This window comes from Lissotriton helveticus, chromosome 5_1, assembly GCF_964261635.1.
Source record: "Lissotriton helveticus chromosome 5_1, aLisHel1.1, whole genome shotgun sequence".
Lineage (NCBI taxonomy): Eukaryota > Metazoa > Chordata > Amphibia > Caudata > Salamandridae > Lissotriton > Lissotriton helveticus.
Window position 1 is genome coordinate 1,865,723,326 of NC_136065.1, and position 27,564 is coordinate 1,865,750,889.

At 48.3% G+C, this 27,564-nt stretch overlaps 1 protein-coding gene across 10 annotated transcripts in view; it reads right to left on the reverse strand.

Moving 5' to 3' along the window:
* Positions 1-27,564, reverse strand: part of NBR1 (NBR1 autophagy cargo receptor) — a 657,239-nt gene that overhangs the window by 507,251 nt on the left and 122,424 nt on the right. For all 10 annotated transcript variants that reach the window (XM_078645308.1, XM_078645311.1, XM_078645309.1 and 7 more), the window contains one exon: positions 7,903-8,121. In XM_078645308.1, the coding sequence (XP_078501434.1) occupies positions 7,903-8,121 (219 nt within the window). The remainder of the gene's footprint in view (positions 1-7,902; positions 8,122-27,564) is intronic.

Sequence of the window (27,564 nt, forward strand, 5' to 3'; positions counted from 1 at the left end):
TAGAAGACAACTGGCCATGTCCTGGAAATCCTCCTCAGGACACTCGCGACAGACATGGTGGCATATACAGAAGAAATGGGCTTAGTGTGAAGGGGCACTACTGAAGAAGGAAGCACAGAAAGGCCTGACCATGCACAGACATGGAAGCTGATCATCTAGGATTGCCTGAGTATTCATGGCCAAGGGCAACTACTACCAAGTCCCTACCATGGAGAAGGACTCCGCCGATGAGCGATGGGTCCGATGGCATACCTAGAGTTTTGGTTGGATGGGGAAGATGCTGATTGGACTCTGGTGGTTTATACACCACCCCCAACCCAAGAGCACCCTGTCCATTTTCCTGATTAGTCCTAAGTTCACCCAGTGACCAACTGTTATGATTTTCCATTATTGGTTTGTCGCCATTTTTCCTGGCCCTGTCCCCCAATCTGATGCCTTTGCTCTTATCCGTTGCTTTATATGTTGTGAGTACTTCCTTGTTTAGCTATGCTGCCATTGTTTTACAGATGTTCTCAATTATCAACAAATTGTTAGGTACCACAGCAGCACCCTGGTCGTTATTACTGCTATGCTCGGTATGGTTGATGTATTCTCTACCTCTTTTGCACTGGATATTTACATGTCAGATAATGCACCCTTTTATTTATTGTGTCTTATTGTCACAATCCTCAATAAAATATGTTTAAAAAAAACCCAAAGATTCTCTGATCTGGTAGAACATGGGAAGAACGACAGAAAAGCAAACCCTAATGGTTGCAGGAATTGCCTTGCCATGGCATTTACTAGATGAACTGTTGGGTTGGGACATCTTTTAAACCTTTAGGCAACCTTTGAATTGAATTCCACCTACTGTACCCCTCAACAATGAAAGTAGAAGCAATTGAGCAACTGCTTTCTTGGTCAGTTGGGTGCCGGCATGTCTTTGATCTCTGCTTCCCCAAACATTAATTACACTGACGCACAAGTTACTTACCTTCGGTAATGATATATCTGTAAGAAACATAAGTTAGTGTTAGATTCCTTACCTTAGAATATCCCCAGGCGTCAGACTGTATCCGGAAAGTTTTCGTCAGCAGTACCCCTGCGCGTCGCTAGGCGTAGTCTGCGGCTCCGCGTCCGTCGTCCTGTTCGCCGGGATGATGTCGTCAGAGTACTTAGACGCCGCCCTCGAGGGCTGACGTCAGTTCTGTACATAGCTTTCCGCGCCAGTAACGCAGAGCCTTGAAAGAAACGGACTTTGGTGCCATGAAACTCGGGCCCTGAAAGGGATGTCCTTAACCCTAGATATCGGTTAGCAGAACGGGGAGGATGGGTGCGGCGGTAAGGAATCTAACACTAACTAATGTGTCATGCAGATATATCGTTACCGAAGGTAAGTAACTTGTGCATCTGAAAGAAACACGTTAGTGTTAGCTTCCTTACCTTAGAATAGATACCCCAGCAATACCAACCCCAGTGGTGGGTCTGCGAACCAAGATCACACCAGAAAGTCCTGAAGAACAGAACGGCTGAAAAAGCCTTCTCACCAGACTTGGCTGTCCAGGCAGTAGTGCCTAGCAAACATGTGCAGCGAGGCCCACGTAGCTGCCTGACAGATGTCCTGCAAGGGGACTCCCCGACGCAAGGCAGTAGTAGCCGCCGTGGCCCGAGTGGAATGGGCGTGCAGCCCAACAGGAGGCTCCTTTTTCGCCAAGGAGTAGCAAACCTTGATGCACAAGACGACCCACCAAGAGATGGTACGCTTGTGCACAGCCCGTCCCTTCTTAGCGCCCACGTAACCAACAAAGAGCTGGTCGTCCACCCGAAATTGGCGTGTGCGATCCAGATAGAAGGAGAGCGCATGTTTTGGGTCCAGACTGTGAAGCCTCTCTTCCTCCTTCGAAGGATGCGGAGGCAGAAAGAAGGTGGGCATGGTGATGGACTGCCCGATGTGAAAGGCTGTGACTACCTTGGGCAGGAAAGAAGGACGAGTCCTCAGAACAACTTTGTCTGGATGGACAGAGAGGAAAGGAGGTTTTGAAGATAAAGCCTGGAGCTCACTCGCTCTCCTGGCAGAGGTGATGGCAACCCGGAATGCAGTTTTAAGAGTCAGAAGACGAAGAGGACAGTTATGAAGTGGCTCAAAGGGAGCGCACATCAGAAAAGTCAGAACAAGGTTCAAGTCCCACTGAGGCATCACAAAGGGAACATGTGTGTGATGCCTTTCAAGAACCTATTCACAACAGGGGACTTGAAAAGAGGAGGCTGATCAGGAAGCCTTAAGAAGGCTGAAACGGCCGAGAGGTAACCCTTGATAGTGCCCAGAGCAGAGCCCTGCTGGGCAAGAGACAGAAGGAAGAGGAGAACCTCTGAAAGGGGGGCAGAGAGTGGATCCACAGCCTTTGCTGTGCACCATGCCACAAATCTTTTCCACCTGCAGGAGTATACCGTTTTTGTGGAGGGACGCCTGGATGACAGAATCACATCGCAGACTTCAGGAGGCAAGTCAATTGGCCTCAACTGTCGCTGCTCAATCTCCACGCATGTAGGTGGAGACTGGACAGGTTCGGGTGGAGGACCGTCCCCTGCTGTCTCGACAGAAGGTCCTCCTGAAGAGGCAGGCGAATCGGGGGATCGACTGACATGCTGAGTAGCTTGGGATACCAGTATTTTCGTGCCCAGTTCGGAGCAACAAGGATGACTTGGGCCCGGTCTCGCCTGATCTTCTTCAGCACTCTGGGCAGAAGTGGTATAGGCGGAAAGTGGTACAACAGACCGCAGCTCCACTCGCGACGAAAAGCGTCTCCGAGCGAGTGCCGCCTTGGAAATTCCAACGCGTAGAACTGATGACATTGTGAGTTCTCTTCGGTGGCGAATAGATCTAACCAAGGCTCTCCCCACTGCAGAAAGAGACCTTGTGCCTCGTCCGAGTTCAGACGCCATTCGTGATCCATCATGCACCTGCGGCTGAGTTCGTCCGCCCTGGCGTTCAGGGAACCTGCCAGGTGTTGAACCACCAGGGTGAAGCCCTGGTGTTCCAGCCATGTCCAGAGGCGCAGAGCCGCCTGACAGAGAGTCCACGACCCCACCCCGCCCTGTTTGTTGCAGTACCACATGGCGGTGGTGTTGTCCGTGAACATCTGCACTACACTGCCCCGGACAGAGGGAAGGAATGCTTTCAGTGCAAGACGGATCGCCCGCAGTTCCAGAAGGTTGATATGGAGCCAGGACTCCACCAGGGACCAGAGGCCTCTGATCTCCCTCTCTCCCATGTGGCCCCCCATCCCAGGAGGGACACATCTGTCACCACTACTTGCTCCGGTTGGGGAAGGGAGAGAGATCTGCCGCTGACCCAATCGCGGTTTGTGAGCCACCACTGGAACTGGCTCGCAGTGCCCTCCGAGATCAGGACTTTGTCGGACAGGTTGCCCTGATGCTGTGCCCACTGAAACTTCAGGTCCCACTGCAGAGCCCGCATCCACCACCTGGCGTGATGCACCAGAAGGATGCAGGAGGCCATCAGCCCCAGGAGCCGCAGTTCAACCTGACCGAGACCCGGGATAAAGGCTGAAAGATCAGAATCAGAGCCTGAATATCCCGAATCCGCTGTTCGGGGGGATAAACCCGAAACTGCGCTGAGTCCAGAACTGCTCTGATGAAAAGGAGCTTCTGAGAGGGGCACAGGTGTGACTTCGGCACATTGATGGAGAACCCAAGCCAGTGCAGGAGGTCGACCTGTAGTCTGGAGGTGGGAGACGACTGTCTGGGGTGAACCCGCCTTTAACAACAAATCGTCGAGATAGGGGAAGACTGAAACCCCTAATCTGCGCAGATGAGCTCCGACCACCGCCATCACTTTCGTGAAAACCCGTGGGGTGCTGGTAAGGCCCAAGGGGAGCACGGTAAACTGAAAGTGCTCGTGGCCTACGGTGAACCGCAGGTAATGCCGGTGGGACGGCAGGACGGGGATGTGGAAATACACGTCCTGCAAGTCCAACATTACCATCCAGTCTTCTGGGTCCGGGGCAGCTAGGACCTGAGCCAAAGTCAGCATCTCGAACTTCTCCTTCCGGAGGAAGCCGTTGACGCTCTGTAGGTCCAAGATAGGGCATGGGCCTCCTTTGCCCTTCTTGGGTACCAGAAAGTAGTGGGAATAGCAACTACGTCCTACTTCTGGCCCAGGAACGCGTTTGATGGCCCCCTTGGCCAAGAGGGCCGTAACTTCCTCCTGAGAAGTTGCAAGTGATCCCCCGACATGCGGTGGTACTGCGGTGGCATGGCTGGAGGGGTCGCCTCGAAGGGGAGAGGGTATCCCCTTCGGACGATTTGCAGCACCCAACGTAATGGTACGCCAGTGTGGGAGGTGATGGCGGACCCTGCCCCCCACTGGAGATGAATAGGCCTGAAATGCCGGACTAGGAAGGCTTAGAGGCAGATGCTGCAGGGGCGGCTGTGGACGGACCCTGCCGGTGTCCCACGGTACTGCCACGGCAGTAACCACGTCAGCGACCGCCTTGAGCCTGGGTCTGCGGTCTGTGGCTGGCTGGACGTGTGGGGGCTCCCTTTCCTTGGCCACGCAAGAAGCTAAAAGCGGAAGTTTGCTGATGTTGGTCTAGACCCAAGGACTTGGCCGTAGCCCTGGAGTCCTTGAAACACTCCAGCGCACTATCCGCCTTGTCGCCAAAGAGGTCGACGGCCATCAAAGGGCATGTCCATGAGGATGGCCTGGACATCGCCGCAAAGTTGGCGGACCTCAGCCAGGCGTGGCGGCAAACCGCCACCGTCGTTGAAATCGCCCTACCCTGCGAGTCCGTTGTGTCGAGTCCACACCGGAGGGAATAGCGTGCTGCATCCTGCCCTTAGGCAAAGGCTTGGGCGAGCTTTGCCCGGGCCTCCTCCGGGCACTGTGGCTGCACCTCCACAACCGTATCACACAGAGAATGGGTGTAACGGCCCAAAAGGCAGGCAGTGTTGACAGACCGCAGTCCCAAACTCAAGGAGGAGAACAGTTTTTTCCCAAACTGATCGTACCGTTTCGATTCCCAATCCGGAGGAGCGGTCGGGAATGTGGTCTGGGAGGTAGAGGTCTGGATCGGGGGTGGGGTGAACGGGCAGGAAGCTAGGGTCACCCGGAACCAGGCGTCGGGCCACGTTCCGATCCACAGGGAGGCCTATGGAGGGCTTGGACCAGGTGCCCAGCAGAACGTCGGTGAGGGCTTTGTTGACCGGCAGTAGAGGCTCCAAGGAGCTTGCCTTCGGTTTGAGCACCTCAGTGAGGAGGTTAGTCCTCACGGCCGTGACAGGGAGCTCAAGAGCCAAGGCCTTGGCCGCCCTGTTCAACACCACGCTGTAAGCTGCCCCCTCCTCCGCAGCCACGGAGGGAGGAGAGACGAATCCAGTGTCGGGCGAAGTGTCCAGACCACTGGCCTCCCCTAGCTCGTCTGCCCAGTCCTGGCTCAACTGGCACTACAGTGCCAGAGGGTCCTCAGACCCTTCCCAGTCCCCCTCGTCAACCATCTCCTGATAGTCAGAGAAAAATTATGGAGCCGGGTCGTAGGTGAATTGGTCACCCATCGGCGCCGGTTCGACGCCGGACCCGAACTGGGGACGACATCGTCCGGGGACGGCGTCATGGGCGACACTCTCAGGGTCTGCGCCAGCGGAGGAGTCGTGAGGTCGACTAGCGACGACCCGGATCCGGACCCAGATCCTGCGGGGTCCTGCGGCGTCAGGACCTAAGTCGACAACGGCACCGAAGCAGCCGACGGCGCCAGGGCCGCCGGCCCGCTAGGACTCCCAGACGGACCTGCGGGCGCCTCGTCAGCGTCTGACGGAGGGAAGAGAATCCTCATGGCCACGAGGAAGTCACGTATCTCCTCCGGCATCGCGTGCAGCCCAGGGACTGGCGGGTGTGGAGCTGGATGCGGCGCTTAAGGCTCCGGCGAAGCCGCGTGGGCGGTGTCGCCCGAACCGCCGGCTGCGTCGCGCGAGCGTCGGGGGGGGGGGGGGGGGGGAGGGGGGGGGGGGGAGTCGGATGAGCGATGATGCCTCTTCTTCTTTTTTGAGTGCCTTGACTTACCTGAGGACTTGGAGCCCGATGAGCGGTGTTGACTCGTCGAGCGGTGATGACCGCGGCTCCGCAACCGGTCACTCAACTTCCTCCTCGACCTGGACCTCGAGCAGCGCGGAACAGACTGCCTGAGCTCGAGTCGCTTACGGGACCGGTCTAGCCTTCGAGGTCAAAGCCCGGCAGTCGGGGCACAACTGGTAATCGTGGTAGGCCCCGAGACAATAAAGGCACTGACGGTGAAGGTCGGTCACTGACATCAAGCGGTGACAGTCCTAGCAAGATTTAAAACCAGGCATCCCTACCGGCATCGCGAGTCGAAGGTAGACTCGAGAAGTGATCAAAAGTGATCCAACAAGTTAGTCAAAAAATGACTAAGAGTACTGCTCTTCCCGGATTTGCGCTTGCTGGCGTGAAAAAAAGAAGAACTGACGTCAGCGCACGAGGGCGGCATCTAAGTACTCCTATGACGTCATTCCGGCGATCACGATGCGGAACCGCAGACGACGCCTAGCGACGCGCAGGGGTACTGCTGACGAAAACTTTCCGGATCCGGTCTGACGCCTGGGGATATTCTAAAGTAAGGAATCTAACACCAACGTGTTTCTTTCAGAAGATGGGTAGGGATAAAGGGGTAATATCACATCTATAGAACACTGTAATGACTCCACTATATTCTGAAGCTGTCCTTCTGCAGGCAAAGGTCAACTGGCAAAAATATTTGGACACTGAATACTTGAAAGGTGACTGGGCATCCCTGCTGGATACCCACGACAGACAGCAATGTGAGGTACACATCAAATTCACCTCGTTCATGAAAGTGCACAGCTGGTATTAATCCCCCATTAAGACTACACAAGGCAGAGATCTGTATCACTGATCTCTGCTGGAAAAGCAAGAAAGCAGGATGTAAGTCGAGTCACATCGTATGGTCATGTCCTTGACTGGCTATTGAAGGGATGTTGGCACACACTAGGAGCAACCAGTAAATTCCCATTTCAGCCATGGGCGAAAATGGCAAGTCTGCATGACACCACTGACCACATCACTTTTCACTGGTCAAGATGGACCCAATACCTTCTATAGGTAGAATCTGTATTCTAGGGCACTGGAGTTGGTCAGTAACACCACATCACCAGAGAAACGGGTTACTGAACTCCTAAAACTTGCAACGCACAGAAGTCTCCAAGACAAATTAAATGACTAAATGTCTGTCTTTGCAAATATCTCAAACTCATGCTTTGAGTATTACAATGTATCCCCGAAGAGATAAAAAAAATACAAACTGTCCCTACTCCCATACTATACCTCCCTTTAAGTTTATAACGGTTTATCTGGAAATCCACCTGTTCATATGCCTCACCTCTGTTGGTTGGCGTCATGTTTACAGATAAACACATTAACTTTCCTGTTATAGGACATTGCAAGGGCAAGGATTGTCGCTTGCAATCTATGGACCTCTTTGAAACGGAAGTGGAGAAGTCACTGATTTTATGAAAATCAATAAAGATAATAAAAAAAATGTAAACAAAGAATGAGACTACTGCTCTGAACAGGTGCCTCCCCAAAATTATTATGCAGACTGGACTCTTCCTACAACCCTCAATTTTCCTTGTTTAAGTAAAGAACCAATCCACAGAGAAAAATTAGACAAATTAGAACCATTAAAAAATATATTAAAATGGTTGCAGTGAATGGCATACCCACACCTATGACAGAATGAAAAAGAGAAGGACATAACAAAGTGGATGATTTCAGCAAAGGAAAGGAAGATTAAATGTATAAACTCTCTTGCCCTCTAATGGTGCACATTTTCTACAATTATATAAAACTGTCAAGATTATTTTCAACAATACCTTTTCATTGGACTTGTGTTTATTCCTTAGTTCCTGCCCAATAGCTTTACCAAGCGCAGAATAGTGCACATGAGGTTTCTTTCCTTTCTTCAAAATTGGGAACTTCACTGTTGCACCACTTTCACATACTTGCCGGGGACAAGTATTGTGGGGCTCAGTGAGGTCCATGGTTACTTCGTACACGTTCATCTGAATTTCACCTCCTTGCGTAACTGCACTCTAGAACACAAAGTGTTACAAAAAGCTTTGAAAAGATAAACAAAATGTTGACAAACTGCAAAAATATATAAAAGTCAAGTGGTCAGTTAATCAGAGTAAAGCCCTATATGTTGTTTGCTATCTTTTAGTTACTACTATGTGCAACCTGGAAAACAATGCAGTGGCTGAACGAGGCTGACCCAAGCCCCTCTCCAAGTATTAGTGACTTTCATAGGTCACTATATGACCTATGAAAGATGTTTTCTTTTAAGTCAGACCAAAATTTAATGAACAAAGTGCATCCCTTGCAGAGTAATGATTATGTATCATACCAATATTTGGAATGCTTTTATTTGTATTAGAATGGGCTATTCTTTATTTAAGCCTCTTTTCGTGAATCCCTGTTTTCGGACTTCAAAGAACCTTATTTGTTTTATTCCTTGGAAGTGACCTGTTTAAAAAGCGGTGAATGCACCATGCGGTCCAAGCTTTTTAAAAAAAACGTCTTCTCCACAAAGCTAAAAAAGATACACATTTCTTTTGAAATCTGAATGCAGCAGCAATGCCCTTGTGAAAAAGGTACTCAATTCAAGAGTGGAGAACTCAAATCTTCACTCAAGCACGCCACATTACCTTTCCTACCATATTGTAAACTGGCGGAACTTAATCCTTAAGGCATAAAAGATGCTACAAAAGGAATGGTTTCTTACCTGCTCCATTGAAATCATAAGTACTGAATAGTTCTGCACACGTGCGGGCATTCCGGAGCAGTTCTTTCAAAGTCACAAGCAATTTGTCTTACTTCAGAAAGGCCAGGAAACATATGTGACAGACATGTTACATTTTTGCAGCCTTAAAAACAGGCTTTATTGACAATCTTTATTGAATTACTTAAAATTTTAGAAGGAAAAAGGGTCATATTCTTAACAATCACTAAAGCAAAAAGAAAATGTATCTTTTAAAAAAACCTTCACAAACACTTTACAGTAAGATAAGGATTAGCAAGCTTATTCCTCAAAGACGCCGCGAAGGAAGATCTAAAAAAGAAGGAAAGTAAAATTAGGGAAACACATTCTTTAGAGATGCTTGCCACACTTGGGCATCAGCCTTAGCATCTGAATCAAGACAATAGTGTCTTGTAAAGGTGTGAACTGATCTCCAGGTCGCAGCCTTGCAAATCGTAGCAATTGGTATCTTTCGAGGCCTATGTTTTCTGTATAGGGTTTGGTTTGCTTTTTTGATAACAAAAAATTATGCAGAAGACAATCCATCTAGATAAGGATTATTTTTCAAGTGCCATATACTATCCGTAGTGGACAATAGTTTACGAAGAGTTGCTTTGATTTTCTTTAAGATTTTGCTAGCTGGAACTTTAAAACCCTCCTTAACATCGAGAGTGTGGAGAGATCTCTCCACAGGAGAATAAGAGATCTGAAAGAATGAAAGTAAAAGTAGTAGTCTGACTGAAATACAAATCTGAGACTACCTTAGGGAGGAATTTAGGACGGGTACTCATCACTACCCTGTTGCTATGGAATACTGTGTAAGGTTCATGTAAACAGAGAGCCTGTATATCGCTAACTGTGTCAGCTTAAGTAAAGGCTACCAAGAAGGAAGCCTTCGAAGAGAGGGGTTGGAGAGAAGCCTTATGCATGGGTTTGAAGGAAGGACCCTTAAGGCGAGAGAGGACAATGCTTAACTCACATGAAGGAGAAGGTCCCCTGAGGGGAGGTTGTATCTTCTTAATGCCTCTCAGAAAATTGTAGACGACAGGCATTCTTTGTGAAGGACATTTTCGGTAAGCTGTGATTGCTGAAAGATGCACTATATACTTTAGTAAGATGAAGATATGCAAGAATAACCTCTTCCTGACAAGTAAGAGGACTGACATTGTTCTGAGAACACCAGACACAGAATCTCTTCCATTTGAAGGAATAGGGAGTACTCGAAGATGATCTCTTGGCTTCTCTTAGGACATCTATGCATTCCAGTGGACAGTTTAGGTGTCCATATTATATGAGCGATGTAACCAAGCTCAGAGAGAGAAGGTTGGGATGTTGAATCTGGCCTCTGAACTTCTGAAGAAGATCCGGTCTGCATGAGAGTTTCCTGTGTGGACACAGTGAGAGGTGAAGGAGATCCGTGTACCACCACTGATGAAGTCAATTTGGAGCAATGAGAATCAGTCTGGCTTTTGAGTGTGAGAACTTGATGATCACTGTTGACAGTAGTGGAATTGGAGGAAAAGCATAAAGAAATTTTGCCTGACCAGTCGATTCATAGGGCATTCCCCAGTGTGCCGGGGTGGTCTAAACTCGAATTGAAGCTTGGGCATTTGTGTTTTTTCCGTCTGTGAAAAGATGTATTTGGGAAGACCACAATCTGAGAAGATGTTGGAAAGTGCAGCGTAGTTTAGATCCCAGTTGTGATTTCTTGAGTGACTCTGCTGAGAGTGTCTGCCAAAGCATTCTGTATTATCGGACGATGGACCGCTGTAATCTTGAGATCCTGGAGATAAGCCACCTCCAGATTGTTTGAGCTTCCAGGGACCGCGGTCTGGATCTCGTCCCTACCTGTTTGTTCCAATAATGCATGGATATTTTATTGTCCGTCTGGACAAGGAGAGTCTGTTCTTAACAGGAGGAAAGCCTTCAGGGTTAGATATACTGCACTCAGTTCCTGAATGCATGCAGGACCAGGAAGATGCATAGTGCCATTCAACCCAGAAGGGAAGAAAGAGACTTGTCTCACTGTTGGATAGGATGTTTTCTTTAGATTGTGACATTGCTAAAGGATATATAATCGTCTCTCCTACGAAGGCAACGCTTTTGTGTATACTGTGTCTAGAACTGCACTCAGGTAATGCAGGGATTGAACAGGTCTCGAAATGGATTTGTCGTGATTCACGTGCAGACCTAGTTGATTGAGAGTCATGATGATTAGGTGATAAAGTTGGCTTGCTTACTGATAGGAAGACTCCATGATGAAGATTCTAATCATTCTGAGGTGGGCTGCTACAACCACCATACATTTGGAGAACGTTTACATTACAAACTTGAAGGTGAGGGGGAGGACCTTGTATTGACGGTGGTTTTTTCCTACAGTGAACCTCAGGACATTTTGGTGTTTTTTGGCTACTGGGATGTGAAAATAGGCATTTTACAGGCCTATCGAGCATAGCCAGTCCCCTTGATGGAGTTGAGGGTAGATATGATGAGCCAATATCCTGAATTTGTCTTTGCAAACCCATTTGTTTGCTTTATTGAGGTCGAAGGAGTGTCTGTATTAATTTTGGGTCCTTTCTTCTTCAGCAGAAAATAACGGGAATAAATTCCCATTCCTTTCAGGTGAGAGATGATCTTCTCCACTGCATGTTTCAGCAAGAGAAAAGATACTTTAGTTGCAGTTGATCTTATTAGTAAAGGGGTTTCCTCTGTAGAATAGTAGGCGGTGACCACTTGAATCTGAGACAATATCCATATTCTACAATATTCAGAACCCATTTGTCAGTGGTTATCCTTTGCCACTCTTGCAGGAAAGATGTTATGTTTCCCCTACCGGAGTAGGCAACGGAAGAGGGGGAAGAGATAACTCACTGTTTGACACCTGTTGGTTTAGCAGCACAGATGATTGCTGTCCTCTGCCTCCTGACTGACGACGCTGTTATTGAGGTCTATATGGCTGAGATGATTGTTGTGGCTGCTGTCCTGTAGACCAATGAGGGGTTTTAGCCCACAGGTGGGAATAGCGGTGGTCATAGGCCTCATAGGAATGTCTCCTCTGTTCTTTTTTTTTTTCTCAATCTGAGAGCTTTGAGAGTGTCAAGCTCAGACTTCATCCTAGACATTTCCATGTCAGCCAAATAAAGTGGCACCTGAAAAAGGCATGTTGAGAATCCGGTGTTGGGCTTTCGATTTCAAACCTATAAGTCTCAGCCAAGATGAAAGCAGAAGCGCTAGTCCATGACAATAACCATGCACAGCTAGAGTGGAGGAATCAACTGCAGCACTGAATACTTGGTTTCCTACCATCATTCCTTCATTAACAAACTCCTGAAAATCCTGCCGCAGGTCTCTAGAAAGATCTTCTATGAACTGTTGAATGGAGTCCCAGAGACCTGTCACAGCACCCTAGTAAAGCAGTTGCAATAGCAGCTTTCACAGAAACTGCAGACTTCCTAGAAACCTTTCTGCACACCGAATACAATTTCATGTTCTCCTTATCAGGATGTGCTCTAGAAGATGGGGCCGTGGCATTTAGTTTGTGTGCTGCTGAAACAATGACAGAATCTGGCATTGGATCTGAGCAAAGAAAATACTAATCTTAACTTGGAGTACTGCATTTCTTTTGCAGAAGTGATGGAGCAACCTGTATAGCAGCCGGAGTCAGAAAAAGTTCCATCGCTGGCTCCAAGAGGCCTGGAACCTAAGGAAGTAATGGTCTAGTAGCGGATCTTTGATTAATGTCCGGATGTAATATTAGTCGGTAATTCGATATTCAATTTGTTAGCTTCCCTTATAAGTACATCCTGGAAGGTGTTAATGTCATCTATTTGAAACATTCTCTGTGGAGGAGATCCGTTAGGTAGGCAAAGACAATCCTGTAGATGATGTATGACGAGATTGGGAGGATCTTGGTCTAGATGTAGAGTATTTTCTCTGCCTTGAGTGTGAGCGTCTGTGAGACCTTGAAAGTTAACGATGGTTGGATCTCGATCTTGACCTACACCTATAGGTGTGAGGTCTGGTGTGATGGGAGCAAGAGCTAGGTTGCCTTGGTTTATGTATCACTGGTTCAGTAGACTGTGGTGGCTGGAGAAATTGGCAATGGAGGTACTGCTGGAATAGCTGGTTTAGGAGTTCAAGGAGAAGGAGGAGGAGAAGGAGAAGAACTAGAGAGCGTCATGAAGGTGGAGTGGATTCTGTTGGAACTCGAGGTGGTGTTTGTGAATCCAGAATGGTCACTGGAGTGTTAGGCCTGAATGTTGAATAGGCCAGAGAGTACTCCGAATCAGACTCTGAAGAAAGTCTGCACGCTTTCCTCTGTGAAAGCTCAGGGAAGTTGTATGTCTGGACGTCAACGTTCTTGACGTTGTATAGTGTATCAACATTGAAGTCCCTCTAAACATTGATCGTGCTCTCCTTCTCTATGTCAAATAGTTCTGGACGTCGACCCAGCTCTAGATGGCAAACAAGTTGGTGCAGTCGAAGTCCTCAACAGCGAATGGGAGAGAAGTCTCTCTCCAGATGTTCTCCTTTTGTATCTCCCTCTGCAGGAGTCCTCAGCGCGTGACTTAGGGGCATTGGTAGAGGGTGCACTCTCCGTACTCTTCAGAAGCCTCACCAGTCAGAGAATCTTCCCAATTTTCTCTCTCACCCTCAAAGTGCACCTTGAGTATGTGCTGCAGTGGCAGAGGGTCTTGGGGTCATGAGAGTCTGGCAAACATAGGATATAGATGCTGTGGTAGTCTGCTTTTGCCATTCTTCTGTCGCAAGCTGGGCAGTTTTCAAAATGAAATGGCATTTTGTAAAAAATTAGATACATTTCCTCTCAGGTAATAATCTAAAAATACTCCTTGCCCTAAATGACGTCAAGTGATTGAACTTTAAAAAGCCTAAAATGAAAATTGAGTAAAAAGAAGTGTTACAACGGCAGAGCTTGGGTCCAGGATCCTAACAGCAGGAGCCGGAAAAAAGAAGTGAGGAAACTGCCAACTACAGGGCATGATGGGACACTGGAGGTCCGAACCCCCTCAAAGGCGCATTGTCCTGTTAACATTGTTTCAATGCTGCGGCGTATGCAGGCTAAATTGCTATGTATTATTCCTTATCTTGCTTTAAAAAGACCCAAAAAGCGTTTGTGAAGAATGTTTTTAAAACATCACTTTTCTTTATACTTAAGTGATGTTTAAGGATATGGCCCTTTTTTCTTCTAAATTGTGAAGTACTCCAATAAAGATTGGCGATATAGCCTGTTTTTAGGCAAAAAAAATGTACATGTCTGCCACGTGTTTCCTGGCCTTTCCGAAGTACGGCAAAGTAGATGTGACTTTGAAAGAACTGCTTCAGAATTCCATGCACAGGCTGAACTATTCAATGCTTATGGTCATCAATGGAGATCCTCTAAGAAAGAAGCAGGTTTATTCAACATCATCCTTGCATAGCTTTTTCGCAGAATAATGAAGGTATACAGTTAAAACTGTGACTGTAAATTCACAGTTGTTTGTTTATTATGCATTTGCACATGTAAGTATTTGAAAGTGGTATTTATAGACACCTCATATGGATGTTCATGGAAAAAAAGCCCATTCTATAAATCTCTTTAGGAAGGTGCATACCCTTTTACTCCAAACCAGTAGGCTACTATTCCTTTTCTAGAACATTGTTCACACTTAACACAACCAGATTATTGACCATTTGGACCCAGCAGTAACATTTATTGAAGGATACAGTGTTCCTTTCTGTTGCCAACCTCTTAAGTCTCTTGACATATCAATTGGACAATCTGCAGTAGCTAGTAAGGGAAAAGAAAAAAAGATCTGGCACACATCAACCTTTAGGCAAATGATCACCGTTGACTACCCCTCAATTCTCATTTACATTTTACAAAGTGTTCACATTTATTACGGATTACATCATTTATTTTATATAGGTCTGTCTTCTAGTTTAAAAACAATTCCCTAATGAAATGAGTGTGAAGATCAATCTTAAAAATTGTTACCCTGTTAAAACCCATTCCAATCTTTAAAAGTATTTTGGCACTGTACAAGAAATTCCATCAGAACAATGATTTTTTAGCTGAGCATGCCTTGTCCAACAAGCCTGGGTCATGCATTGAGAGTGATCTAACTTTGTATGTAACATTCACTTGCAGTACAGTTAACAAGCATTTCCATTGCAATTGGTCTCGCATTGACATTATTTTGAGCTATTGACATTGGTTTTTTCTTTTTTTCTTTTGGAAAATATAAATAAAAGCCATTTGCTATTTTTGTTTACAAGCAGCCCCATACGCTGCTTTCACTTAAATGTTGGCTATGCCCCTTTCTTTAGGCATGGCTTGTCTAAAGAAAGGTGCGGGCCGCTATCAAAGTTAAACCGCGGGATGGGGCACTTGTACAAAAAAAAGCATTTGTTTGTCAACTTGACAAACAGATCATTTTTTTTGTTAAAGTGCTTGTAACGAGGTAGGAAGGCTGGACCTTCGGGAATGGTGGAGTCCTTGCAACACTGATTCGCCACCTCCTTCTTTCCAGACGGACCGGTGGAAGGACGGACTGTGCGACCTCGAAGAGGAGGAAGAGAACCACGGCCCCTTTAACTGGGCGTTTGCAACCGAGGAGGGGAAACCGCCCCCGGAGGACGTCAGCAAAGCCGGATTGGTTAAAGGACAGGAAGTGATGTACTCAGTGTGTGTGAACACCCCGGAGAAGGCGGAAGAGATCACGAAGCGGAGAGGAGGAAGCGAAGAAGCTGAAAAACATCCAGGAGAAGACGGGGAAGCAGAGAAGGAAGGAGAGCCAGGAGGCCAACGACCCCGTGAATCGCCGTGCCACACTCCGGAGGGAGGAGTGTGGCTGTCACAGGTACGGCGGCGTTGGGCAGCCTGGGTGGGGAGCCGGAGTGCTCGAGTGTAATTAGTGTAAATAACCCTGTGCGTCATTTCACCTTGTGGTTGTTTCCTTCCCTTCACTTCCCTTTTCCTCCCCCATACCTCACGTCCTAGACCTCATCCTCCAGAGCACTGTACACTGTAGAAAACGAGCACATTGTACACTTGGTCTATCCTCACCTACCCGGGCCCCTCTAGGTGCACGCCCCTAAGAGGATTCGAACTAATGGCCTCCCTCTTTGTTGGTCTCTTGCATGTCGCGGAGCCGGCGGTCGACAAGAGAGGCAGCTCCCCGAAACTCATCAACTGACCAGAGAAGAACACAGCCACGGATCCCAGCGCGTTCACCCGTGATCGTCTGACCCAGCGGAGGCGAAAGACTTTTGTGTTTAAAAGTGCACTGAAAATAAAACCCTCTTTACCTGCATTACCTGGTGTCACGGTCATCCCTACTCCCACGCCCACAGTGCTCCATACCGAGCTTTTACTTTAATGGCGGTCGCGCCCGTTTCTTTAGACGAGCTGAGTGTAAAGAAAGGGACACGGCCGACAATAATGTGAAAGTGTATTATGGGGTGCTTGTCCAAATATTGCATTGCAAATGTTTGTTCTAGCGGCTTGAAAGACTACAAACCTCTTACATTGTACCTTAAGCTAGATCCAAATATGTGCCCTGAAGTAAGCTGAAACAGGAATAGTAGAACTAATCCTGATCCACACCGTCTCCAGTGTGGTAATTGTGAGGGGCCTGTTACAGCCTCCAATTGGGGTGAATTTTTCGCCTGGAGCTTGGGTAGAGCTTGGGACTTGCTCTGCGTTGAAAAAGAGTGGAATTGTACATCTTAAGGCCATCACTTTTAATAGCCTCCCTACCATAGTACATACTGGTATTGGTAGTTTTGTTTCAGAAATGGGCAGAAATCAACGGTTAATGTACAGTAATTTGGAGGACAATGCTTTCTCAAAGTATAATCAAATCCAAAATATTATACAGTACAAAAAAGTCATGTATTTTCTTGTTTTCACTAAACTTTATAAACCTTCTACTAAAAATACTATTTCATTTTTCAATTCCATCATTAAAGCAATATATTTTCTTTTGGAATATGATATAAGGTTCATAAGTCGAAGTTCACAGGTTCTAGTCTTGAGAAATGGATGTTTGCAGCCAAAATGAAGTTACGCGGAAACCCCCGCTTCTTAGGGCTGAGGACCTAACTTGACCTCCCACTGTATTTCCACATAATATTGATCACTGATGAAAGCTACGATATCCCGCTTCTGTGCTGCTTGCTTTTTTTCTTCTTTTTTTCCACAACTTGCCCGGTCTGTACAAAATGAATTTGTAGTGGAAGGTTATTCCAGCAGAGGGGGCCAAAATAGGAGAATGACTGTAGACGAATCCGCAGGTACGAATCTGTGGAATCTGAAGTGGGGCTTTGTCAGTGGATCTCAGCAGTCTGGTAGGGAGATAGTAACCAAGTTTCTGCTGTAGGTAGGCTGGAGTGTTACCCTTCAAGGATTTATGAGTAAGGCAGCATATCTTAAAAACGAGCCTTATCCAAATTGGTAGTCAGTGCAGAGGGCGCAATATAGGAGCAGAGGAAGACCCAGATAGAAGGTTGCACACAAGTCTGGCTGCAGTATGCTTGAAATAGGGTTTTACTAGAGGTAGGGGGAAACTAAAGAGATTTTTTTTGTTTTAATAATCCATGGTGGCAAAGCAAGTTCCAAATAGAGAGGAGATATGTTCTTTCATGGACAGAGAGGTGCCTTTTCCTTTCTTTATTCTGTTTATTAGAATGTAATATTCCAGAACATTGATACAAGAAAAAAAAAATCACAAGAGAGCATAAACAGCATCCAATTCATAATGATACAAAGCTCAGTCATGTACATCCTTTGTATACAGTAGAGTATTTCCTATCATATCCCTTAAGATTCAGACAAGCGAGTAATCGTTAACATCATTACCTGCGTTTCGCTACTGTCATCATATTTGCTCTTCCCATTGTTTCGAGATTATATATACACATGAGTTTCAGCAACAATACCATTCCCAAAAGGTCCCCACTAGGGTTTCTCCTGATCGTCCTGTCTAGGTGTGTCTGGGTTGGTTTGATGTGCAGCCAGGTAGGTCCGCAAATGGTCCCATATGGCTCGTGGCCGGGAAGTAAGAGGCAACAATTCTGCGTATGCGAAGAGCTGATCCTGACAATCTATAAGATCACGCAGCTCTCCCTATTCCCCACCAGCATGCTAATTTACGTTTGACCAGCAGTAGTCCTAGTGACGCATATTTCCTGGAGGTGACCTATTTCCGCTGTATCCCCCAATACTGCTACCAGTGGTGTGTCCGGGATGGGGGCGCCTATCATTTGTCCCAGGGCCTCTAGCACCGCTTTCCAGTACTTCTGAACGGGCTCACATTCCCATGCCAGATGCAAGAACCCCACTCCCGCCGCACCTATCACAGCAATCATTTTCTCGAAGCTGAAATTGATGGAGCTTGGCTGGGGTATAATATATTCTATGCAAATATTTGAAGTGTATTATGCGCAGTCTGCTACTTGCCGACACTGTCCCAGTTTGCTGGCAGCAATATATCCATTGAACATAGCTAATAGGGGACCCCAAGTAAGCATCCCAGCGAGCTCTCGAGCTCTGGCCCTGCTCAGGACTCTTTGCCTGTGTGGAGCGGTACAGCATAGATACCACGTGTGTAGGTTTGGTGCTTTGTAATAGTTGGTGTAGCGGGCCATTTTCTCAGGTTCAGCAGAGCTGTCAGGGGTAGCAGTTTTTACGTCTTGTTGTAAGCGGACGAAGAGAAATAGATCTATAGGGGCTGGCTGACGCTCTCCAAAAACACTTCCCGAGTGCGGAAATTGCCATTTTCATACAAAATCTCCCCATGTCAGTTTACCCGTCCCGCACAGCATCTGCTTACATCCCCGCCTCATGTGTAACCAGGAGATCTGGGTGACGCAACGTTCCCAATTTGGGGAAGTACAGCGCTGGCGCCTGCAAGCGCTTTGCAAGGTTTTGCCATGACTTGTTTTGCAATCTACTGTCGTCGGGTTTTTACCCCCATATCGCCTGGAAGAGGAGCATAGACATGCCCTTATTGGGACGGCGGCCATGTATCCCTGTTCCACCGCTAAATGCAGGATATAAGTGTGACAGGTTGGGTCCCCTGTGTGATAAGGAGGGTCCCATAACGGGGGATCAGACTCTGGACTGGTGGTCCGCCCCCAAGATTTCAAGTACCTCCATTCCCTCTCAACAGCAACCTGGTCGTGAGGAAGACGAGGACTGGGAGAATGGAGACCCCGACTACTGGTGGCCGAACGCGGACGGAATAGAACCCTGTCCCTTTAACGTGACGGATCCAGCTGATGAAACCCCGCCCCTCTGGAGAGTCACTCCAGAGTCAAAAGGGGGCCGGAACCAGGAAGCGACGGACGGCGTTTCCCTGGCGGCAAGGAGAGAAGACAGCGAAGGAGGGTGCAGAAACGGCGAGGAGACGGAGACCAGCACGAAGAACGGAGAGGAGACGGAGAAGCCAGGAGGCCAACGTAACTACGCTTCGCCCCGCCACGTTCCCACGGAAGGAGAGTGGCTCCAACAGGTACGGGGTTGAGTAGCGGGCTGGATGGGACACAGAGTCCAACCTAGCGAGTAACTGTAAATTTGTAAAGTCCTGTGTAAAGCTCTCATCCCATACATTCCTTGTACCTCACGAGCACTGCCCCACGATCCTTGCTTGTACATATGCACTTGGTCACAGGTTTCCCTCACTCCCGGTCCAGTCCGCAGGTCCCACAACGCAGTCCTAATACGTCCTTTGTCTCTTTCTTTTCATACGGCGACCTCTGATACCGTGGGACGAGCTGACAAGATCCCCGAGGCGAGCTGGATCCCCCCTCGCACCGCGGTGTTTGATTCAGCAGTATTCGCCAGAGAACGTACTACTAGCCGAAGGAGAAAGACTTATACTCAAATAAAACCTTCCCTTAAAAGCCTCTTTAAGTTCTCTGGCTCTTCTTCAGTAGATCGTGCTTCCCGGATCAGTCCTCCGTTAGACGAGTCCAACCCGATACCTAAGTCCCCCCTCACCCTGGGACAATAAGGTGGCGGGTTTAGCCAGTATGTTGCAAAGTGTGCTTGGGAGCATTGGAAGTAGAGCTCCATATCTGGTGCCTCAAATCCTCCCCTCCTAAATGGGGAGTCTAGGCTGTTTCCCTCCCCACGCTAGTCGAATCAATTGGGCCCAAAGGGTATTGAAAAAGCCCTTACTAGGTGCGTCCGGAATGTTTATGAAAAAATAAAGTAGTTTCAAGAGGACTATCATCTTAGTCAGGGAGGTGCGTCCTGCCAGCGACAGGGGCATGGCCATCCACCTAGTGATGGACTCGGTCAGCGGCTCCAGCGTGCGTCCATAATTGCTGCCCATCAACTCTTCCATATCCCTTGTTATAGTGATTCTTAGGTATTTGACTTTCTCTTTGCACCATTGTAATTGAAAATCGGGTACACTGTTGAGTATTCGCCGTAAGAGGGAAAATCAGGATTTCTCCCAGTTGATGTTGATACCCGAGATCCTCCCAAAAATTATAAATTCCCGATGCAATGGATTAAGGCTGATTCTTGGGTCTCGTAGGTACAGTGTCATATCATCAGCATAAAGGGTTATTAGAATGTGTCTGGTTGGACATGGCAGTGCATACTCCCTATGGTGTTGTCAGAACTTGACCGCCAGCGGCTCCACTGCCAGCGCAAAAAGCAGGGGAGACAGCAAGCACCCCTACTGTGTCCCCCTAATGATCTGAAAGGGGGAGGGGTATAACCCATTGATAGATATCCTTGCTGGTGGCTGAGTATATAATAGTTGGATCCAAAATAAGAATGGAGTGGAACGCCCATTTGGCGAAGCACACTCCGGAGAGAATCCCATTTGAGGGAGTCAAATGCCAAAACACTAACTCCGGGACAATATCTTGCATTAGGGCAAATAGAGTGCAGAGACTATGAGATGCCGCTCTCCCAGGTAAGAACCCTGACTGATCAGGCAAGACCAGTACACTCATGAGTAGTTTCAATCTATTCGCTAGTACTTTTGCTACTATTTTCGCGTCACAATTTATCAGCAACAAAGGTCGGTCAATTTTGCGAGTCCTTAATAGCAATTCAGTAAAAATCGCTATTAAGGACTCGCAAAATTGAATTTACCTACATCTGGCCCTTTTTTTTAAATTGTTTTGGAGAAGGGGCAAGTGCCACTAAACCAACTTTCACAGGTGCTGGGCTTTCCCAAATAAAAGTATTTCAGTCTTTTCTCCAATTATTGCAGACAATGGTTGGCCATCCAAGAGGAAATCATCCTCATGCAGTCATAGAAATGTAAATTCACCCTTTGCAGATTGGGACCAGAGGAGATGACCAACTGTGTGTCATCGGCATAAGATATAGTCTCGAAGTCAGACGTCTTTAATGATTTGTCCCAAAGGGGCAACGTAGATGTTGAATAATGTTATATATTCAACATCTAAGCAATAATGTTCTCTCCTCCTCTATACCGAAGGCACCACTTTCATGGCCCCTTTTCCAGTAAGGCAAGGCCTCTTCCTCCTAGATTGAGGTTGGAGTCTGCGGGTATGCTCGGACAGTGGGAATGGGGCTATCTGTCAGGGATTATAAGAAGAGAAGGCCGCAGCTCTGGCAGATCAACAGTCTGCCATCATCATCAATGAATTGGTGCAGAATAGGAGACACCTCTGCCCCACTGGAACATGGTGGCATGTGGGGGAGAAGTGAGAGGGGTCAGCAGTGGTAGAGTACACAGAGGTTGGTGGAGACAAGATTTGCTGCTACAGACACCTTCAAGATTCACAGCTGCCAACAAAAGAGTGCTACATCTGCATTTCAACAGACGGTTGCCAGCACAGGACAGTTGGAGAGTAATCAGGGAATGTCTGATATTGTGGGTGGAATTGTCATGCAGAGGAGACCAGTCTTAGAGCTCTGCGTGGCGCCTACTGTTCCTAAAGTGTTCCAGGAGGAATCCCCTTTCTCTCCAAATAGTCGTTTCCTATCAATGGGCATCTCTACATGCAGATCATGTGTTCCGTTAAAATCCACTGGAATTCATTGAAGTAGTGTTCCATAGCGTAATTGCTGCATATACCAGACCAAGGTGTCCCCAGCGTCAAAGTCACAATTCAATGTCTCCTTAGATACAGCCAGTCCATCACTCACCAGATCTGAGAATGGGTTATTGAAATTCTCTGGCAGGTTGTCTGTGAGCTTAGACAATTCACAGAAAGCATGAAAACACATCTGACCAAAAGGTAAATGTGCTAAACCACAGCTCAAGGCAAAAACCTTGAGACCCAAAGCATAACATTTCTTGGACTTTGTCAGGAGGTGTCAAAGGAAAGGCATTTCGGTTCTACTTTTTATTATTATTACGAGTTTTAATATAGCGCCTGGTTACCATAAGGCATCCCCGCGCTTATCCAGAGGGAAGCAACATCACATCGGCACAAGAGATCAGGCAGGAAACAAAAAAGTTTTCAAACGTTTACGAAAACGTAAAAAACTTGCTTCCGAACGCAAGTACAGAGGGAGGGAATTCCACAGGGTGGCCACCCTTATGGAGAATCTTCTTCCACCAGTTCTTTCTTTCCTCACCCTCCTGCCCTGCAGCAGGTGTTGATGGTCGGAGCGGAGAGAGCGGGGAGCCTTATAGGCTTGGACCATATCCTCAAGGATAGGCGGCCCTTTCCCCTGTAGAAGTTTGTGGGCTATGCAAAGCGACTTAAATTTAACCCTCTCTCTGACAGGGAGCCAATGTAGTGCCTTTAGTGCGGGGCGAGCAGACTGACGCCTAGGGACATCCGTCAAAAGCCTGGCGGCCGCATTCTGCACTTGCTGCAGTTTGTTTAGTGTACATTCCGGGGCACCCAAAAATAGGACATTACTAAAATCCAACCGCGAGATGATAAGCCCCTGAATGAGTAACCTCCTAGAGGCTGCTGGCAGGAGAGGTAGGATCTTCCGGGCTGAACGGAGCAGGCCGAAACACACGCCTGAGATCTTTTTCGCGTGTGTTTTAAAGGAAAGGTCCTGCTCAAGCCACACCCCGAGGCTCTTGATCTCCTGCTTAGGGGTGGGCACGGGTCCCAAACAACTGGGCCAGCTGCTAGGAGGTAGAGAAGGTGAAGAGTTCCCCAGCAGCATCAGTTCCGTCTTAGAGCCGTTAAGCTTGAGGGCTGAGCTACACATCCATGTAAAGATCTTCTCCAGGCATGTGTGCAACCGGTCGGGATGATGAGTCGATTGTGGGAGGCCTACTACCAGCTGGGTATCATCAGCGTAGCTGATGATCTTAATACCCAGAGGCAATACCACACTCTCCAGAGGGGCCATGTAGGTATTATATAAAGTAGGGCTCAACGAAGAGCCCTGTGGCACACCGCACTGGAGAGGTACTGAGGATGATTTCTCAGGGCCTTCCCACACCTCAAATGACCCGCCTTCCAAAAAGGAGACGAACCACTTGAGGGCCACCCCAGAGACCCCCACCCCTGACAGCCGTCGGAGAAGCACCTGATGGTCTACTTTTTGGGTGACATCTCAGCCACCAGACTGAAGTGATGGGTGGGATGACAAGTTACTTATCTTCTCTAACGCCTTATCTGGTACAGACATGATCTAGCTGTAAATTCCTTACCTGTGAACTTCCAGGCGTCAGACTGGATCACGAAGATTTGTTTTACCCCTGCGTGCCGGAAGGTGAAATCGGTCAACTTTGCGTGATGTCGGATGGTGTTGAGTTTGCAGTTGTGACGTCCGTGTCGTCTACTCAGGTGCCACCTTGGCGAGCTGATGTCAGCACTTTTCACGACTTTCCACGACAGAAGCACAGAGCCATGAAGTTAACTGACTGTGGTGTGTCAAAACATCTAGGGCCCTGAAGGGGAACAGCTCTGACTTGAATAACTGATTCACAATGAGGGGAGGATGGGTGGGTCGGTAAGGAATCTGTAGCTAGATCATGTACAGATAAGGCATTACCAAAGGTAAGCAACTTGTCCATCGGATAGAGACAGCTAGCTGCAGAATTCTTACCTGTGATCAGATACCGAAGCAATACCATCCCTGGAGGAGGGACTGCGGAAAAGTTTAACCCAGAAAGTCCTGTACGACTGGCCGGCCAAAGAGGCCCTCTCTATGTACCTGATTGTCCAGGCTATAATGCTTGTCAAACATTTGCAAGGATGCCCACGTAGCAGTCTGGCAGATGTCAAGAACTGGAACACCACGCTGGGGAGCCTTGTGCCTGCCTTAGCTCCGGTAGAATGAGCTCTGAGGCCTTCAGCAGGCTGTTTCTTTGCCAGAGCATAACAAATCTTAATACAGAGGATAACCCATTATGAGATGGTCCTCTTCTGTACAGCACGTTCCTTCTTTGCTCCAATGTACCCTACAAAGAGTTGATAGCCCACCCGAAACCCTTTAGTGTGGTCAGGGTAGAACGATAAAAGACTCTTTTTGGGTCCAGACGGTGGAGACGTTCCTCTTCCTTAGAAGGATGCGGAGGAGCAAAGAAGGTGGGCAGGCTGACAGACTGTCCTAGGTGGAAAGGTGCCACAACTTTAGGCAAAAAGAAGCCCTAGTGCGGACCACTACCTTGTCTGGAAAGACGGTCAGGTAAGGAGGCCGATAGTAGAGTGCCTGCAGCTCGTTCACCCTCCTGGCATAAGTCATTGCCCCTAAAAAGGCTGTTGTGATGGTGAGCAGCCGGAAGGGGCAATTGTGCAGCAGCTCGAACGGTGCACACATTAGATAAGTGAGGACCAAATTAAGGTCCCACTGTGGCATGAAAGGAGAAGGGGAAACAAATGTGTAAGCCTCTTCAGAAATCTATATACAATAGAGGACTTGAATAGTGATGGCTGGTCTGGCAACTGTAGAAAAGCAGGAAGGGCCGAACAGTAACCCTTCAGAGTGCCAAGAGCAGTGCCCTGCTGGGCAAGAGACAGGATGAAAAGGAAAATGTCAGAAAGGGAGACAAAGAGTCAATATAATGTTCTGTACAATATTTACACACTTTTTGCCATTGGCAGACATTTATCAACTTAGTGGAGGGACACCGGGTTGCCATAAAACATAGCAAACTTAGGAAGGAAGGTAGAATGCTATTAACTGTTGATGTTTAATCTCCACGAAAGGAGTCAGAGGGTTGACAGATTCGGGTGAGGACCCTCACCAGCTGCTGAGACAGAAATGGCAGCCTGATTGGAGGATTGATGCTCACTTACAGAAGCTCTAGATACCAAACTCGCTGTGCCCAGCCCGAAGTCACAAGAATGATTTGTGCCTGGTCGCTCCTGATCTTCTTGAGTACTCTGGACAGGAGTGGTTTGGGCAGAAAGGCATAAAGGAGGCTGGAGCTCCACTTGAGACGAAAAGCGGAGCTAAGTGACCCCACCCAGCCCTGTTTGTTGCAGTAACATGTGGCAGTGGTGTTGTTGGTGAACACCTGAACAAGCCGTCACTTAGGGATGGTAAGAAGGCTTTCAGTGCTAATTGGATCGCACAGAGCTCCAATAGGTTGATTTGGGGCCTGGTTTCTGCTGGAGACCAGAGCACTCTGATTCCACCTCCTCCAGATGGCCACCCCATCCCAGAAGTGATGCATCTGTCACTACTGCGAGATCTGGTTGGGGAAGGGAGAGGGGTCTGCCTCTGACCCAATCACAGTTTGTCACCCACCACAGTAGATCTGTTGCAGATACCTTCAAAATCTGGACCAAGTCAGTGAGATTTCCCTGATGTTGCACCCATGGGAACTTCGGATCCCACTGATGAGCGGACAGGTGCCATCTGGCATGATTCACTAACAGGATGCAGGAGGCCGTGAGGCCCAGCAGCCTCAGTGTCTGTCTCACCGAAACCCAGTATAGAGTCTGAAACATCAGTATCATAGCATAAAAATCTTGGACTCGCTGCTCGGGACGATAGGCCCGAAACTGCACCTTGTCCAGAACGGATCAGATGACAGGGAGCGTCTGAGAGGGAGTTGGGTGTGACTTCGGCACATTGATCGTGAACCCCAGCGAATACAGAAGGTTCACCGTAGTCTGGAGGTGGGAGATGACTGCCTGGGGCGAGCCCACCTTCAAAAACCAGTTGTCGAGATAGGGGATGACTGGAACTGCTGATATGCGCAGATGAGCTGCGGCCACCGCCATCACCTTGGTGAACACCCAAGGGGCACTGGTGAGGCCAAAGGAGAGCAAGGTATACTGAAAGTGCTAGTGGCCTACCATAAACAGCAGGTAGTGATGACGTGCAGGCAGGGCGGAGATATGGAAATATACGTGCTGCAAATCCAACGCTACCATCCAGTCGCCCGTGAACAGGGCAGACAGTACCAAAGCAAGAGTGAGCATCTTGACCTTCATTCTGGCTGGCCGACACACGAGGTCGGGGCGAACCGCGCCCACGGTCAGGCAGAGGTTGGGCGGTCCTCTGGCTGGGATAGGGCTGGCATGTTTGGAAACCCCTTACAAAAGCAGCGAATGAGGGACGCAGGACGGGATGATACAAAGAGGCTCAAGGACTTGGCCATAGCCCTCAACTCATTGAAGAGCTCAAGCGCAGCATCTGCTCAGTCTCCGAAGAGACGAAATCCACCAAAGGGCATGTATATTAGGTTTGTTTGAACATCCCCCAAGAAGCCAGAGGTTCTCAACAAGGCATGGAGCCTAACTGCCACTGTTGAGGAAATTGCTCTGCCCAGTGAGTCTGTCCTGTCAAGGCAACATCGTACAGCTTGGGAGAGGACAGCCCAGGCCTGCTTCAGGACTTGTGGCAGCACTTGTGCAACAGTCTCCAACAGGGAATCAGAGTAACAGCCCAATATGCATGCAATGTTTACAGACCACAATGCTAGGCTGGTGGAATAAAAGAAAAATTTCCGAAGCTATTCAGCCTCTTGAATTCCCTCTCCTGGAGTGCAGAAGGCAACAAGCTACAGGAAGTAGAGGCTTGGACCACCAAGCTGTGAGGGGTTGGGTGAGAGGTGAGGCAAGCTGGGTCACCCGGTGCAGATTGTTCTAGTCACAGGCGCCGCTGTGCTGTGTTTGGACCAGTTCCCAAGAAGAACATCGGTCCTGGCCTCATTAAATGGCAGCAAGGATTCGGAGGTGGAGACACTAGGATGCAGGACCTCTGTCAAGACATTAGTCTTGACTGCCACAGTAGGAAGCAGCACGTCCAAGACCGCTGCAGCCCTTTGCACCACCATGGAGTAGGAAGCTCCCTCCTCCATAGCCAGGTTAGGAGGAGAAAGCAGTCCAGGCTCTTCTCTGTAAGGCGGGCCGTCTAAGGGGTCTTGCGTCCCCTCACAATCTACCTCCAATCCTAGCCCTTCTGAATAAGGCTCAAGACACCACATAGAGCCCAAAGGTGCTGTCTCGCGTCGGTGGACTTCCGACTGGCTCTGTGTGGTCTGGGATAAGAATGGGGCTGGGACCATTGACGTCGAAGGTCTTGCATCAGACGTGGCGCCGGAGAAGGTTGAATGGGTGCAACCAGCATCGGTCCGAATCCGGGAACAGATCTACGAGGAGCCTAGGGTGCCAGAGCTGCCTGCGTGGAACCCAGATGAGCTCCTTCGGCTGAGCCTGCGGAGGTCAGATGCTCGGCGGCAGGGTCAGACTGCCCAAATATGGCGCACATCATCATAAAACTCTTTTTTATGGGTGGGGGTCGCTCAAGGTCCCAGAAAGAGAGGGAAACGCAAAGCTGACCCAGTCACCCGCTCCATGGAGCGGGATCTGGATT